The sequence below is a fragment of the Pseudonaja textilis genome, unplaced genomic scaffold (genome assembly GCF_049901715.1).
Source record: "Pseudonaja textilis isolate UNSWEBS1 unplaced genomic scaffold, rPseTex1.2 PTEXSCF27, whole genome shotgun sequence".
In the NCBI taxonomy this organism is placed as follows: Eukaryota; Metazoa; Chordata; class Lepidosauria; order Squamata; family Elapidae; genus Pseudonaja; species Pseudonaja textilis.
The window spans coordinates 308,081-325,784 of record NW_028262878.1 but is presented as its reverse complement, the minus strand read 5'-3'; the positions used below and the strand labels follow the sequence as shown (position 1 = coordinate 325,784).

General features: G+C 49.1%; 1 protein-coding gene across 1 annotated transcript; it reads left to right on the top strand.

The window, feature by feature from the left end:
• The first annotated feature begins 1,282 nt into the window (after positions 1-1,282).
• Positions 1,283-12,587, top strand: LOC113449943 (uncharacterized). Its single transcript, XM_026721075.2, has 2 exons — positions 1,283-1,554; positions 7,946-12,587. Exons 1-2 carry the CDS (start codon positions 1,470-1,472, stop codon positions 8,791-8,793), a joined length of 933 nt encoding a protein of 310 aa, XP_026576860.2. The 5' UTR covers positions 1,283-1,469; the 3' UTR covers positions 8,794-12,587.
• The last annotated feature ends 5,117 nt before the right edge of the window (positions 12,588-17,704 follow it).

The window sequence follows — 17,704 nt, the reverse complement described above, 5'->3', positions numbered from 1 at the left end:
CAAGCTGGCAGGGTCCCTGGAGGTCATCCAGTCCAACCCCACTGCCAGCATTGCACTATATCCCCTCCCTGGAGGACGAGGAGGAGGAGTCTCTTCCTGAGACCCCCACGCCTTCCCTCCACCAACGTGGGGAGCAGCCCGGCCCGCAGGAGAGCCTTTCCCCAGAAGCCCCCTCCCCGCCTTCCATACAGGAGCGGTGGTGGTGGGTTGATTGGACAAAGCTGCCTCCCCCGCCGAGCCTCCAGCTGCGGGAGCAGCGTGTTCTGCAAACCCAGTCAGAAAACCCATAATCACAGTTGGAAGGGATCTTGTAGGTCAGTCCAACTCCGCCCCCGCCCTCCCAAGCGGGAGACCCTGCACCATTTCTGACAAATGGCGGTCCAATTCTGATCCCAGAAGACCCCTCCCCTCTTTTTCCAGCTGGGAGGGAGAAGCTACACCGCCCTCCCGCTGACCCCACTCCAGGTCTCTTGCAGCAGGCGCAGCTGGAGGGCTCCTGCACATGGGAAGTGTAGTCCTCCCCTTGTGCCAAAGGGGATGGGGTCAGAAGAGGCTTTCAAGAAGAGATTGCACTGCCGTTTTTCGGCCGTGGTGTTGGCTGCCTGAGTGGGGGTGGGTGGGAGGGTGGGACTGGATGACCTCCAAAGGTCCCTTCCAACTCTTGTTAACCTGTAACCTGTAATGGTATTTATAGGTCTCTCTCTCCTGACTGAGCAAGGGGCTGGACTGGATGACCTCCTAGGTCCCTTCCAAATCGAATTCTGTAAGGATCTCCTGCTCGAGCAGGGGGCTGGACTGGATGACCTCCCGGGTCCGTTCCCCCTCTCATCCGGTCAGGCTCTCCTGCCTTCACAAGGTGGGGGCCGGGGGCTGGACTAGACCTCCTAGGTCCTTTCCCACTCATTCTGTCAGTCACTCCTGCCCGAGCAGGGCGTTGGACTAGATGACCTCTGAGTTCCTTTCTGTCTCCTGCAAAGGCTCTCCTGCTCGAGCAGGGGGCCGGACTAGAAGACCTCCCGGGTCCCTTCCTCCTCTCATCCGGTTAGGCTCTCCTGCTCTCACAAGGGGGGTGCAGGGGCTGGACTAGATGACCTACCCGGATCCCTCCCGCTGCGGCCCGCCCGACGGGAGGGAAGGCAAGGAGAGAGGAGGAAGGAAGGAAACTGCAGGAGGGAGGGAGGGAGGGAGGGAAGGGAAAGAGGAGAAAAGGGGAGGGGCTAAAGAAGAGGGAGGGCTTTCCTCCCCTCCCCCTCCTTGGAAGCTCGCCCCGCCCCTCCCTCCCTCGCGTGGGAGAGCAGAAGGCAGCTTGGCTGGGCTTGTCGAGGCGGCGATCGGAGAGACGGCGGAGCGATGAGTCGCGATTGAGTGGGGAGGGGGCTCCAGGCGGGGGTAAGGGGAGGGCATCTGCTTTTTCTGGCCCCCTCCTCTTTTTTCTCACCCCCCTTTATTTTGCAGGCGAAAGACCCGTCATGCACAGCCGCAGATCCCGCGTGGGGCGGCGGCTCCTCCCGCAGCCCGAAGCGCAGCCCGAAGCGACGGAGGCGACGGCTCCAGGTGGGGGTTTTTCAAGGGGAGGGGCTGCAACGGGAGGGGGGAAGAGGGGTCCTTTCCCTTGGTTGGGTAGGGGGAGATCCGGCCTGGCTTGCACGTGGCCCATGCACAAAAAAAAAAGGAGGGAGGAAGAAGAGGAAGAGGAGGCAAAGAGAGAGCGATTGCAAAGCGATTTTTTGCAAGGGTGGGGAGGGGTCTCTGGGCGGGGTAGGTTGGGTGGGGTGGGGGAGCTTTGCAACGCGTTGGGAAGGGAGGGGGTTGACCTTGGGGCATCCCTGGGAGGAGGAGGAGGAGGAGGAGGAAGAAGAGAAGGAGGGTACGAATAGATGGCCAGATTTGCAGCCCCCTCCCCAAGCTTTTGGCCCGTCCATCAAGCGAGCTTTGCAAATTTGGCACAACATCTTATTCGTCCGTCCCCCTGTCCCCCCCCGCCTTTTGCCCAGGTGAGAGAGAGAGAGAGAGAGAGAGAGAGAGAGAAAGAGAGAGTCGCGTTGCATGCTGGGGTTTGTAGTCCTGCCCACCCACCCTCTCCCGGAAGCCAGCCAGCCAGGTGAAGGGAGGCTGACGTCATCGGAATCCCCAGGCAAAAAGAGAGAGGGAGAGAGAGAAAACCGGTCGGGCGGCTTCCCGCCCACGACGCAAATCTTGCAAGGATTGGGGGAGGGGAAGGGAGGGGGTGTTGGTGGCAAGGTCCTCCAGGGGGAGGGTTCCAGAGGCCGGATTCTGCTGGAGCTGGGGGCTTCCTGTAGGCTGGGGTGGCCGGTCCCGTGGGGTGACCCACTGTACCCCCACCGCTCCCCCCAAAAGCACACTGCGAATTTTGGAGTGAGTGGCAAAAGCTGGGGGCTTCCCATAGGCAAGGGGTGGTTGGCCCAACCCCAACCCCTCTCCCCTGCACTGCCCCCAAAAGATTGCAACCCCTTTAGTTGTGGAGACGTTCTGAGTGCATGTGCCAATCCCCCCGCGCCCCTCCGTTTTGTCACCAGCTGGCACTTGGTTGCTTTCTGGAAAAATTGAGATCCTTGGGGGGGGTTGGTGTGATCCAGCCACGTTCTCCCCCCTCCCCCAGTGGGATCCTTCAGCCGGGGGCTGTGAGACCCAGGAGACGGGGGCCACGTTCTTCCCCCGAAGTGGGATCCTTCAGGGGGGGCTGTGTGATCCAGCCACATTCGTCCCACAAGCGGGATCCTTTGGGGGGCTGTGAGACCCAGGAGACGGGGGCCAGGTTCTTCCCCCGCAAGCGGGATCCTTTGGAGATCCTGTGTGATCCAAAAAATGGCTGCCATGTTTTTCCCTGAATCCGGGATCCTTCTGGAGCTTGTCTGATTCAGAAAAGGGGTGCAAGGTTCTTTCCCCAATTTGGGTCCTTTAGGAGCCGGTATGATCCAGAAAACAAGGGTCATGTTTTTTTCGCCAAATTGGGATCCTTCGGGGGGTCTGTGAGATCCAGCAGAGGGACGCCAGGTTCTTCCGGGATCCTTTGCGGGCTTGTAAGGTCAGAAAAGGGGTGTCAGGTTCTTTCCTAAATTGGGATCCTTTGGGGGTCTGTGCAATCCACAAAACAAGCCACGTTCTCCCCCCCGCCACCCGGATTCAGATCCTTTAAGGGCTTGTGCGATCCAGAAAATGTGCCACTTTCCACCAGCTCCTCACGCACGTCGGGCCTGTAAATTAAAATGGCGTCGAATAAAATAAGGTGAAGGTCAAAAAGAACGTCAAATAATAACATTAGAATAAGGTCAAACAAAGTAGCATAATGAGGTAACATAAAATAACTTCCCAGAATAACAGGAGTGTTGGAAGGGACCTTGGAGGTCATCTAGTCCACCACCCCCTGCCCAAGTAAAGAGATATGATGGGGCAGGTCCGCGGCTCGCCCAGTTGGGTGGCCTCCTTTCCTTCAAAGTGTTCCTTCCCAGTTTCTCTCTCCCTAACCCCCCAAACAGTCTCCTGGTGGTCTCTTCACCTGGTTGGCCGGCTTGGGGGGGAGGGGGGTGTTCCATGGGGAAAAATGCAAATTAATGCAAATTCACTCCCCCCTCAAAAGAGTGATAAAAGTAAAATTAGTCAAAGCAAAGATCATCCAATGGCAGCTGAGGGTTGAATGGTTGGGGTCCTCGGAGCTTTTTTGAGGGGGGAGTTTCCTTGTGGACGTCTTGTGGCCCATAATAATCAGGGCTAGGAGGAGGAGGAAAGACTGCGCGAAAGTCCTTGGGGTGTCTGAGCTTGGTGGTTTTTGTGCAGACATCTCGTGACCCAGCTAGGTTACATCATTAGTGCGAGGAGGAGGAAGGACTGTGTGTCCTCGATGCGCTCTGAGCGTGGTTGTTTCCATGCAGACGTCTCATGACCCAACTAGGTTATATCATTAGTGCTAGGAGGAGGAGGAAGGACTGTGTGTCCTTGGGGCTCTTTGAGCTTGGTTGTTTTTGTGCAGACGTCTCGTGGCCCAGCTAGGCTACGTCATCAGTGCTAGGCAGAGGAAGGACAATGTGTCCTTGGTGCTGTCTCAGCCTGATGGTTTTCTTGCAGACGTCTCGTGGCCCAGCTAGGCTACGTCATCAGTGCGAGGAGGAGGAAGGACTGTGGGGTCCTTGGTGCTTTTTCAGCTTGGTTGTTTCATGCAAATGTCTCTCGACCCAATTAGGTTGCACCATCAGTGCGAGGAGGAGGAAGGGTTGTGGGATCTTTGGGCCTCTCTGAGCTGGGCTATTTCCTTGGAGGCGTTTCACGACCCAACTAGGTCACCCTGACTCCTGCTGCCTTGTAGCGCTGATGGCGTTACCTAGTTGGGCAAGGAAATGTCTGTGAGGTAAAACCACCCGACTGGCTGAGTGCCCAGGGCCTGCGCGAATTCAGGGGCTGGTGGAGCCTTTTCCAGAAGGCCAGGCCCAAAACCTCCTGGGCGCTAACCCCCCCACCGCCCCTCCTCCTGTTCTGTTTTTGTATATCCTGTATCTATTCTATTTTGTACTCTATTTTACATTTTATTCCGTTCTATTCTATTTTGTATTCTATTCCACTCTATATGATTTATGTTCTTCTATGATTTCTATTCTATATTCCTTTATGTTCTGTTCCATTTTGTATTCTATTCTATATTTCATTCTATTTTATATTCTATATTCCATTCTATTTTGTACTCTGTTTTACATTCTATTTTATTTTGTATTCTATTCCATTCTATATTCTATTTTGTACTCTATTTTCTATTCTATTATTTTCTATTTTATTCCATTCTATTTTCTATTATTTATATTCTATTCTATTATTTATATTCTATTCTATATTCTATTTTACATTCTATTCTATTCTATTCCATTTTATATTCAATTCTATATTCCATTCTATTTTATATTCTATTTTGTAGTCTATTTTATATTCTATTGCATTTTATATTCTGTTTTATATTCTATATTCTATATTCTATTTTATTTTATATTCTATATTCTAATTTGAATTCTGTTTTATATTTTATTCTGTATTCCATTCTATATTCTATTCTATATTCTTGTGTATTCTATATTCTGTTCTATTTTATATTCCAATTTCTCTTCTATACTCCCTTCCCTTCTTTCTATTTTATTTTATTTTACTTTTTTTTAATGAATCTCATTTATCGCTTGCCCCCTCCCTCACCGTGGAAAGCAACTCCAGGTGGCTTAGAAAATGCCGGAAAGAGAAACCAATTCAATTAAATTTAGTAAGAATGAAAGAGAGACTAAAAGAAATGATTTTCTCCCAAAGCTTTAATGGTCGGTCCCAACCTTGCTGGGGAAAAAGGAGATTATTTCCCCAATAAATATTGTGTATTTATTGAGTAAAATCTTACTAAGTATGGAGTAAAATCTTACAGGTCACACTATTATGCTAGTCCTCGACCTAACGACTGGAATTGAGCTTCCCCCCACACACATGCCGCTAAGTGAGATGTTAGCAAAGCAAGTTTTGTCCCGTTTTGCACCATTTCTTATCGTGGTCGTTGAGTGAATCTCCACCGTTGTTCTCCGGCTTCGTCGACTTTGCTCATTGGGATGCTGCTAGCGTCGTCAGTAGTGCAAGTCAAGTGTCTGAGGCCGTGACGGTCGTAAGTGTGAGAAATGGTCCTTGGTTCCCCCACCCGGAACCATTGTAACTTTGAACAGTCGCTAAGCAAACGCTTGTAAGTGGAGTATTACCAGTAGAGACAGGGTGTCCAACGTTGGGCATTTTGAGACTTGTGGGATTTTAACTCCCAGAATTCCCCAGCCACGTTTGCTGAGGAAGAAATAATAAAGTCAAATAATATAACATTAAATTAAATAAAGTAATATTAAATAAAGTAAAAGTAATCTAAAGTAACCTAAAATAATGAAGTAAATAAAGTAAAATAACAAAATAATAAAAAATAACCTAAAATAGTAAAATAAAAAAAAATAAGGTCAAATAAAGTCAAATAAAACAATAAAATAAAGTAAATCAAATAAAATATAAAATAAGGCAAAGTAAAATTGAAAATAAAATGTTATATATATATATGTGTGTGTGTGTGTGTGTATGGTATTTGGCTTTGTTCTGGTATTTTCCCACGTCATTATAGTTGTGCTTTTAAAGTTGTAGCAACGTTTAAAAGTCTGACTCACAGACGAACACAATGCAGAAGCCTGATGATGGCAGATGAGATTCTGCCGAAACGTTGCTGCAACTTTAAAAGCACAACCACAATGATGTGGAAAAATACCTGAACAAAGCTAAATGCCATATCCATATATATATATATGTTTTCTTAAGTTTTTGCGGGTACTTACATGTATGGCATTCAGCTTTGTTTGGGTATTTTCCCACGTCATTGTAGTTGTGCTTTTAAAGTTGTAGCAACGTTTCGGCAGAATCTCATCTGCCATCATCAGGCTTCTGTATAGTGTGTGTATGTATGTGTGTATATATGTGTGTGTGTGTGTGTATATATATATATATATAAATATAAAATATAACTATAAAAAAATAACAAATGAAATAAATAAAATAAAAAATAAAATAAAGTAAAATAACAAAATAATAAAATAAAATAAAAATTTTGTTTTATTTTATGTAATATAAAATAACAAAGAATAAATTAAAATAAAGTCAAATAGGGTAAAATAAAATAAAATAGTCAATAAAATAAATAAAACAAAACAAAATAAAACAGTCAAATAAAATAACCTATAAGAAGGCAAAATGAAATAAAATAGAAAATAAAATTGACTTACAGTAACCGCTCCAAGTTTCAACAACCCTGGGGGAAAAAAATGATTTTTCATGCTTACAACCGTCACAGCATCAATTAGCAGATAGATGATAAAGATGGATGGATGGATGGATAGATGGAAAGAGACAGTTAATAAATATAAGAGATTGGATGGATAGATAGATAGATAATGAGAGATTAGCAGGCAATGGAGGGAGGGAGAGAATAGATATAGAGAAATAATAGAGATATGAGAGAGATTAGCGGATAGAAGAAAGGGATGGATGGATGGAGAGAGAAAATAGATACGAGAAAGAGAGAGAATAGAGATATGACAGATTAGCAGATAGAAATAAATGGTCCAGAGGGAGGGAGGAAGAGAGATAGAATAAATATGGGAGAGAGAGATAAGAGATATAGAAATAGACAGATATAATAGAGATAGATAGATAATAGAGGTGAGAGCGATTAGCATATAGATGATAGATAGAGATGGGTAGATGGACAGAGAGAGACAGATAATAGATATGAGAGAGAGGGAGAAGGAGATAACAAAATTAAAATTAGTAAGAATTAAATACAGATGAATAGCAATGTAAATCAGATCCCGCCATAGAGCACAATGTCCAACCTTGGCAGCTCTAAGAATTGTGGACTTCCAACTCCCAGAATTCCCAGCTCGCGATGCTGGACGTTTGAGTCCCCACGTCTTAAAAGTTGTCAAGGTGGGACACCCTGACTTTAAGAAATTATTGTCATGTAGAGCAGTGGTGTGATTCCAGATTGTGTGCTACTGGTTCTGTGCGCTTTGCAACACTCAAAAGATCGCCCTCGGTGAGGTGAGCTGTTTTTAGCTCAGAGGAAGTGCAGCAATGCACTCTGCCGTACAAACCAGCTGAGCTAAAAATCAACGGGATATAGGACAGGAAATGGTGGGGGCAGGTGGGCAGGGCCAGCCAGAAATGGTATTTGCCAGTTCTCCAAATTATTCCAAATTTCTGCTACTGTTAGGCTGGAACTGGTCCAAACCGGCTGAATACCGCCTCTGGTGTAGAGTGGTTTTATGGTGGTTTTATTTTTCACCTTGACACGGACGGCAAATGAATGACTTGGAATCAGTCGAGTAGGTCGACATATCTCTTGCCAGCCTCTCTTTGATGCTCTTTTCTTTTGTTTTCTCCGCAGAAAGGGGTGTCCCCATGGATGGGAGGGACCAAGAGCCGGTAGATGGCCGCACACGCCAGGCATCCCCTCCGGGGGAGAAGCCATTCCCTTTCCCGGCGTGGGAGGAGAGCTCGGGAGACGAGAACGGGTTGGTCATCCACAGCCAGGTGGAGGAAGAGGAGCACAAATGCGCCATGTGTGGCGAGAGCTTCAGCCAGCCGCTGGGCCTGCTGCGCCACCAGAAGCAGCAGCATGCCGGCGAGCGGGCCTTTGTGTGTCCTGAGTGTGGCCGGGGCTTCAGCCTCAAACATAACCTTATCATACACCAGCGCATCCACACTGGCGAGAAGCCCTTCGCCTGCAGCGTCTGTGGGAAGCGCTTCAGCCTCAAGCAGAACCTGATCACCCACCAGCGGGTGCACGGCAGCCCGGCCCGCCGCCCGTTCGCCTGCCCCGCCTGCGGGAAGCACTTCCGGGAAGAACGGCTGCTCGCTGCTCACCAGAAAAGAGACTGCGAGCCGCAGCAGGAGCGGCAGGACAGCCCGGGAGACCAAACGGGATGCGTTGCTGAGGAGGGCGAGGAGGATTTTGTGCGCCGCCGGCTCCGGGTAAAGCATCAAGAGAAGCCCCCGCAAACCCGCGCTGCCTTTGCCCGCCGGGGTTCTGGGGAACCTTTGAGGGGGAGAAGCGGACTCACTGGCTCGCCGAGGACCCAGCAAGCCAAGGAGGAGAGCCCCAAAGCCCCGAAGACGAGGCTCCGCCGTGGGGACCACCCCTTCCAGTGCCTGACATGCGGGAAGACCTTTTCGCAGAAAGGCAACCTGGCGGCACATCATCGGAGCCACCGCGAACAGGAGAGCCTCAGTTGAGGGCGGGACTGAGAGGGTGCCCTGCAGCGGTTGAGCGATCAGAGTGGTAGTGGGGCAGAGGGCTTGAGACAGGGCCAAGAGCAGGTGGACGAGAGGAAAATACAGCCCCTCCCCCTCCTGGATCGCTCATGGAACATACTGGAAACAACCTCTTGACGTTCTTCATCGTCCCTTTCCACGTACTGTATTGGGACCATGAACTGACACAAAACTAGAAGACACAGGGTGCTTTCCATTTTTCTGCATTTTTGTATTTACCTTTTTCTTTTTTTCTTTCGATCCATTTATCTCCCCACCGGGTCCTGGATCAAGTTCCACCTCCCCCTCCTTCCACATGTTGCATTCCGTTTTTTGTCCCTTTCTGACAGGAAAAACCGTTTCTTCCAAATCCGCAGAACGCTGACCAGAGCCGAATCGCACTGAGGGGCGAGTAGAGTCAGAACTGTGCCAAAGAGTCCAGGCCCCAGGAAGGAAAAAAAATAGGAGGATCAGGATAGCCATTGGATCAGCCGGCTCTGAGTTTGCAGTGGCAAGCCTCCTTGGAAGCCAGTCCTGGTGGGGTTGAACCCGAGGCGGTGCGGTGCAAACCGAGGATCGCGCGTCTGCTTTGGAAGCCGTTCCTTTGTCCATTCCCGGTAGATTTGAACCCGAGATCTACAGTGTGACGTGCTCGAGGACCGTTAGAAATACTTCCGTTAACAACTACGTCCTGGAACTAGCTGGAACGTGCTGGCAACTTTGGGCCTCAAGTATCTTACCGCAGAACAGAGGAACCCTCCCAACAGAAAGTTACTCGGCGCTCCCTACTCGGCGCAGCAGTACAGTACTGTCACCGGCATCAATCCGGCAGAGAGAGGTCCCTTGGAAGATTGGCGTCCGTGGAAACCGGGAGGAAACTCCCAATTCGGGAGGGTTATGTTTCCAGTGACCCCCTTCCCTTCCCCTGTGGAGAAGACCCCCCCCTCCCTGCTCTGCTTCCTGTCGCTGTCCAGCTGGGCCTCAGTTCTCGTTGCTGGGGCCTCGGCGTGTCCCTGCTGCTCGGTGGCGTTTTTGTCGTTCCTGTTGACTGTTACCAAGTTCGGCCTGTTTTAGAGGCTTTTTCAAGCACTCCTGATTGAGCTGGACCTGTTGAACTGCGGCAGAGTCGCTGCCTTGCCTCCAGGGAGTGAGTCTGGGGTACACGCGGCTGCGGTATGCGAAGGTCTCTGAGCGGAGGGTGAGAGAAGCAGGTCTCACTGCGCGGGGGGGGGGGGGGCAGGACAAAGGCTGGCTGGGCTCGCTCTCCTTCGTGCTCTCTCTTTCCTTTCTTCGTTCCCTCCCTCTTTCTCTTCTCACCCCCTGTTCTGTTTTGTTTTTCTTCCTTCCCTCTTTCTCTTCTTTTTGCTTCCTTCCTTTGTTTCTCTTTTTCTATTCCTTTCTTGCTCATTGGCTCCCTCTCCCTCTCTTGCTTCTTTTTCTCTTTTCCTTCCTTCCTTCCTTTTTCTTTTTCCTTCCTTCCCCTTTTCCTTCTTTCCCACCTTGCTTCCTCTCTTCCCCTCTTTTCGTTCCTTGCCATCTTCCTTCCTTTCTTTTCCTTTTCCTTCCTTCCTTCCTTTCATCTTTTCCTCTTTTCCTTCCTTGCCACCTTTCTTCCTCCCTCCCTCCCCAGCCTTCTCCCCTCACACTCTTCTTCCTTCATTCCATCTTCTTCCCTCCTTTTTCCTTCCTTCCTTCCTTCCTTCCCCTTTTCCTTTCTTCATTTCTTCCTCCCTTCCTCTCCTCTTATTTTTCCATCCTCTCTTCCTCCCTCCCTTCCCTCTCTTCTTCTTTCGTTCCATTTTATCTTCCTTTCTCCTGCCCCCTTATCCTCCCTTCCTTCCATCCTCTCTTTCTCCATTCCCTCCCTTTCTTCCTTCGTCCCACCCTCCCCCTTATCTTTCCTTCCAGCCTCCCTTCCCTCCCCATCCCTTTCCTTCCCTCTCTCTCATCTTCCTTCATTCCACCCTCCCTTGCTCAGTTTATCTTCCTTCTTCGCTCCCTCCTGCCCGCCTAGCCACACCCACCATTCCCGTAGCGCCCCCCCCCCCCAAGCAAATTGCCATGCAGAATTTCTGCCCCGCACATGACCAAGGAATATGGATTTCCCCGCTGAATTTTTTCCCCCAGAGGGAATATTTGAGCACCATCTACATGTTTGGGCCCGGGACATGAGGTTGTGCGCCCCCAAAAAAATTTGGGGCTCTTCAGACTTGTTCCAGTGGCCGCTTCAGGATGGGGTTGTGTGGGGAGTCAAGCGATACTGGGGTTCCCCTTGCTCAGTGGCCCTTCCCCCCCCAAAAAACCTGCATTTTGGCCTGTTTGTCCTCAGTCCTAGCCACGGGGCCGTGATGATTGCCGTCAAATAACCACCCCTGCTATAAATTGTGGCACCCCAGAATCCGGGGCCCCTTTCTCCTACCCGAGGCCCCAGATGTTGGGGTCCCCACGCCATGGTCTCCCCTTCGCTCTCATCCCTCGCTCACCCAGGAACCCCCTCAATTTCTGCACCAGGAGAATGGTGCCCTCTCTCTCTTGGTGACCACCTAAAGCCCCTCCCCATGGTTGCGCTGCCATAGAAATGGAATAAAAGAAATCACATATCCCCCGCACTCGGGGCATGATCCCCCTTCCCACTCAGGGTATGCTGCCCCTCCCCGCTCGGGGGGGGCACACCCCATTAAGGCAGTCAGTATAGGGGCCAAACCACTAAATTTAGTGCAGCTGTTCTCGACGTATTTGTGAGGACAGAGCTGGGAGTCTCCTTCCTGGCCGGGAGGCGGGGGGTCAAGAGAAAGTGAAGACCCTCCCTATGCCTTCAGTGACCTCTGACCTTCCAAGAGGAGGTGGACAACCTCTGGATTACCAGGATAGGGGCCGAGAACGAGGTTCTTCTGAGTTTGGGGGTGGGGGTTGCTGTCACCAGGTGTCCCTTTGGGAGGGGGAAACCCTGTCCTCGCCCTGCCAAGTTTGGGGTGAGGCAGAGATAAGGCAAAATTCTGCAGCTTTTATCAGGAGGAAATTGTTCCCAGCCACCCACCCCCAACACCCCAGGAAATCTTCCGATAGCGACGACCGGTATGTGCGTGCATGCAATGACCCTACTGGCCGTCTCTCAGAGTCCTCACCTCTGTGGACGGGGAGGGGAATTCTCCCCGGGGAGTAGTCCCCTCCTGCCCCCCTCCGTCCAAAGTGAGTCCTCTGCAAGGATGGCGCCAGGGCCACCGGGACCAGTTCAACAAGGCGTTGGGGGGGGACAGTAATGGCCTCCAACATGGTCGTACTCCGAGAACAAGCTGGACCCACGACTCAATCCTGAATTGTGTCCGTTTGCTTCTGCAGGAACGGAGCGTTCCCCGTCGGAAAGGAAAATTTCACGGCAGTGGCAAGTGAAAAGATCTTTTTGGGTGGGGAGGAGGTTTCATTCCCGTTCAACTCTCTCGAGGCCTTGCCCCCTCCCCCCCGCCTCCCACTCCTCCCAGGACAGCCCCTCCTTGAAAACTTTTTGCACAGCCTCTCACTGCAGCGACGACAGGCTTCCGGGTGATTTCGGCCACGCGTTCCACTCCCCCACCTTTCCACGGAGGCAGCAAAGTACCAGGGTGGAGGTTTGGCCTGCTTTGTGGATATCAAGGGGTGTCCGCTGCCCCCCCTTCCCCACGCAGGGCACTGGTTGCAAATGGTTGTGCTTGGGTGACAATGCACCTTACTTTTTCCTCCTCCTCCTCCTCCCAGGGGCTGGAGCCTCTTTCTCCATTGAATAAAATGTTTTGACTTCCGTTCGTTGCTTTTTGGTGGATCGGGCCGACAGAGTGTTTTGCCGCTCGGGTTCAAAGCCAGCAGGCGTCGCTCAACAATTGTGTAAAAAAAAATAGGTCAGTGCGCCACCGCATGAGGAATCAGAGTGGGGAAGACCGTGGGAGGGGGAGTGCTTCGCTAGTGCTAGATCACAACGCCAGAGCCCCCCACCCACCCAAGGCAAGATATCTCATGCTCACTTACAATCTGTTGGGGTTCCCATAGTGTCAGGATTCTGGCAGTTAGCCCCCAATTAAATCACGAATCTCAAGCCAAACTTCCAAAGGATTTATTGGGAGTGAACATGTCTGGGTGTAGCTGACTCTTGACCCTGGTTTCCCCCACCCCTCTGGGTGTGTCATAAATCATATTCTCCAGAGACTCATCCATAGCCAAGAGTCATCAATCATATTCTCCAATTAGAATTTTGAAACTTACTATCTTTGAAAACTGTTTGTGGAGTGCACTTTCAGTTTCCAAACTGCTACACTGCTCCCCCCTCTCTTTCTGTTGGCAACTCTACAAAGACCATAGAAACCTTTTAGGAGTTGATACATCCCATCCTGCCCCACCGGCTGCCTGTGGGCACTGGGCCTGCTTGGCTAACTTCCCGGATTTGAGTCCATGACAGTTTGCCATGGTCAACTCAACGCAGGACAAGAGTTACCCTAATCAAAGAAACTGGGAGAGAGAATCATTTAAAGAAGGGGTATCAAACTCAATTTCATTGAGGGCCGCATCATGGCTGTGGTTGACCTAGGGGTGTGTGGCCAACTTCATGCCACTCATGGGCGAGGGGTGTCCGGGCTAAAGCTACTGTCAGGATTCCGGCGATTGCCCCAATTAAATCATGAGCCTCAAGCCGAGCTTCAAAAGAATCCCAAAAGTTTTATTAGGAGAAACATGTCGGCATGAACCTAAATGAAGCCAACTCTGGCATACATAATTGACAGTCACTGGTGATCCTGTTTCCCCCCTCCCTCCTGGGCGTGTCATAAATCATATTCTCCAATTCAGTATGTTCATGGGCTGGGTGTCATCAATTATACTCTCCTACGAAGGATTTTCACGGGCAGAAGATCTGGTAGCCTAGCTACAATCTTTGTAAGATATGCATGGAATGTACTCCTGGGTTCACACCTCCACCCCCTTCCTTATGGCAACTCGAAAACAGGCATAGGAATTCTTTACACTGGCCTGATGTTTCCTGTTCGCATTGGGTAGACTGGGCTGAAGTGACATGGGCCAACCCCTTATATTTTCCAGCATGGCCCCGTTGAGTTTGACACCCCTGATTTAAAGAAAGGGTGCAAAAGAATGAACATGGGAATGGCAAAAAATGAACACAACATGGATTTATTTTCAATCATGAAATAGAATTGTGAAATTGTCCCGTTGGTGAGTTGTCCAGCAAGTGGGCCATAGAAAGTTATCCCATTCATCCCAAGTTCCGTTTGCTCCTCCCCGCCTAGTTTCTGATCTTACCTTTTTACTCAGTCACTTACTGTGATGACCTGGGACATGGCACAAAGGCAACACAGATAATCAGTAGGAGTCCTTTTATTTGCTCCAACTTTGCTCCCAATGTCCTGGTTACCTTCTGGGCTAGGAAAAAAAAAAACTCTTTCAGGAATCAGCCTTTGGGCTGCAGAGAATCAAGTCCTAAACATGGTCAATACAAACTGTAACTATAAGTCCAATCGAGGCAAAAGGAGGTAATTAGTCCGGCAGGACAGGAGCAAGAATTCCAGATGTGAAGGCACAGCCATAATTCAACAAGGCTGGGAAGATGACAGTAACGCAGACAACCAAAGTCAACCCAAGATAAACTCACGTTTATTCCCAGAAGGCGCCGCACTCAGCTTGCATCTCTTTAAACTCTCCTTCCCAGCTGTAGCTACTGAAGGGAATCAGGGCCCTTTCCTCCCCCATAAGCCATGCAACCCACGTTGCTCCCTTCTCTTGAAACAGTTTTCAAGATGGCTGCACACATGGATGCTGCGGCTAACCGCTCCTTCTTTCAGTGTATGGTGTGTATGATTCTCTGTGTGTTTTGGATCCTTTCCTTGATTGAATCCTGTGGAGCAAGGAGCATCTATAGTCGGCAACCCTTGTTACAAATTGGACTGAAATGTGAAAAGGATATTACGGATGATTTTATACATTCCCATAATATACCAAAGGAGGCAGCTGGGCCCCTGGGGGAGCCATGGATCTCTATCCCTGTAGGAAGGAGGAAGAGGCGGAGAAAGAACAGGAAGAGGAAGAGAGGATGCTGTGCTGGGATTTTGTTTAGGCTGAGTAAGTTTCCACACAAGCCTTGAATTCCAAGTATATTTCTTACCAATGCAAGATCTCTGACTAACAAAATGGACGAATTAAGGCTACAGATTGCAAAGACTGAATTCACCAAGAACTGCTGTGTTTTGCTAATCACAGAAACTTGGCTTCATGCACTCATTCCAGATGCAGCTGTTGAGCTGGAAGGCTACATAGCTCACCGGCAGGACAGGAGTAGAGATTCTGGTAAGATCAAAGGGGGAAGTTTAAGCCTTTATGTGAACAAAAGCTGGTGTATCAATACAAAAGACTGTAGACAGCCATTGTTCCATGGATCTGGAGTATATGCCAATACTACCATAGCTTTGGGATTCTTGTATAACATAGTAATCAGTAGAATAACTATCCTGATGCTGTGCATATCATAACGGGGACTTTAATCAAACTGATTAAAAAGCAGTGCTCCCTAAATTCTATCAGCATGTTAAGTGTGCTACTAGAGGAGCAAACATATTGGACAAAGTATATACCAACATCCAACATGGCTATAGGTTATACAATTACTACATTTGGGACAATCAGACCATATGTCACTGCTTTTAGCACCAGCTTACATCCCTCTTAGGAGGCGGGCTCTGCCTACAATAAAGACAGTGAAATCTTGGCCAGAAGATGCTTCCCAACAACTTCAGGGTTGTTTTGAGAAAACAAATTGGGACACCTTTTACCACCCTGACCTAGAGGTGCACACTGCAACTGTTCTGTGCTATAGCAAACACTGCACAGCTACTATCACTGTGGATAAACGTATTAGGATATATCCCAATCAGAAACCTTGGATGACCAAGGAAGTCCAGCACCTCTTGCGTGACAGGACCAAGGCCTTTAGGTCCGGTGATGGGGCAAGATACAGTGCTGCCAGAGTTAATTTGAAGAAAGGTATTCGGAAGACCAAGACTGAGTATAAGAGGAAGATTGACGATAATTTTTATAGCAATAACACGAGGCAGGTGTGGCGAGGGATTCAAGAAATTACAAACCATCAACCGACCAATGTCATCCCTGCTGAGGGGGATGCTTCATTGGCAGAGGAACTGAATCATTTCTTTGTTCGCTTTGAAGTGGAGACATCAGAGACAGATAAAATACAACCACCAGCCAATTGTAGCCCCCACCTCATTGTGGAGGAACAGGAGGGGAGGAGCATTTTGAGGGCTGTGGACCCTAGAAAGGCTGCTGGTCCTGACAGTCTCTCTGGCCGAGTGCTTAAAAACTGTTGGCTGGAGTCTTTACCAGGATCTTCAATCGGTCTTTATCCCAGTCCACTATTCCATCTTGTTTGAAGGCTTCCACCATTGTTCCGCTGCCAAAGAAGTTCCTTGTCAATAACCTCAGCAATTACAGACCAGTGGCACTTACTCCTATCATCATGAAGTGCTTGGAGAAATTGGTCTGCTGGCACATCATTTCTGGTCTTCCGCATACATTTGACAAACACCAGTTTGCATACAGAAAAAATAGATCTACAGAGGACGCTATAGCCATCACTCTTCACACTGCTCTGACTCAGCTAGAACAGCAGAGGGGCTATGTGAGGATGCTTTTTGTGGATTTTAGTTCTGCATTTAACACAATTCTTCCACATAGACTAGTATCTAAACTTCTGGACCTTGGGCTTTCTAATTCAATCCGCCTTTGGATTATGGATTTCCTGTCTGGCTGCTCACAGAGGGTCAGATTAGGTAATCATACCTCTTCACCCTTATTCTTAACACTGGTACACCACAGGGTTGCGTGTTGAGCCCTTACTCTATACTCTTTCTGTGCATGACTGCATTCCCACTCACACTAGTAATACTCTTGCTAAATTTGCAGATGATACAACAGTGGTGGGACTTATCTCTGGGGTGGGGGCGGGGCGGAATGACTGCCTACCGAGATGAGGTGGACCAACGGTTGCTTTTGTGGTGTGAAGACAGTAACTTGGTCCTCAACACCAATAAGACCAAGGACCTTATAGTGGACTATATAGAAGGAACAGATCAGACACCCAGCCCTTGCTTATCAATGGAGACCGAGGGGAGCAAGTGGCCAGTTTTAAGTTTCTGGGTGTTACCCTAAAAGAGGATCTGACTGGGGTGCTCACATTGTAGCCCTGGTCAAAAGGGCCCAGCAGAGATTATACTACTTGAGACTGCTCAGGAAACAACAACGGAATGAGAAACTGCTGGTGACCTTCTACCGCTGCACCAGAGAGAGTATCTTAACTTACTACACCTCTGTATGGTTTGCCAATTGCACCGTGGCAGATCGGAAAGCCACTCCAGATGGTTAACATCATTGCCCAGAGAATCCTGGGTTGCCCTCCTCACTCTTTGGAAGAGCTTTATAGCCTTAAGGAAGTTCAAACCATCCTCAAAGATCCATTTCATCCTGGGAACCCCCTTTTTTTGAACTATTACCACCTGGCAGGCAGTACAGGTTAATAATAAAAGCAAAGACAAATAGGCTGAAAAACAGCTTCTATCCCAGGACAGGAGCTCTTTTGAATTCTGCTGTATAGTGCAGTGTTGGTGTGGTGTCGGGGGATTCCGGTTCAATGTATGAAGGGTGAAGGATGTGTGTTTGTGTTTATTTTCATGGTCATGATGTGCCCTGAAGATGGTGTTTGATTTCGTTGTACGAGGTGCAAGGACAATAAAAGTAAACTACTGCTATTTTTTGGTTTTTTTCATTCATTTTTTTGGCCCATTTTTATGCACTTTTTTTTTTATTTGAGATCTTAAGTATTTGGGGATATATCTCACAGCAAGATGTA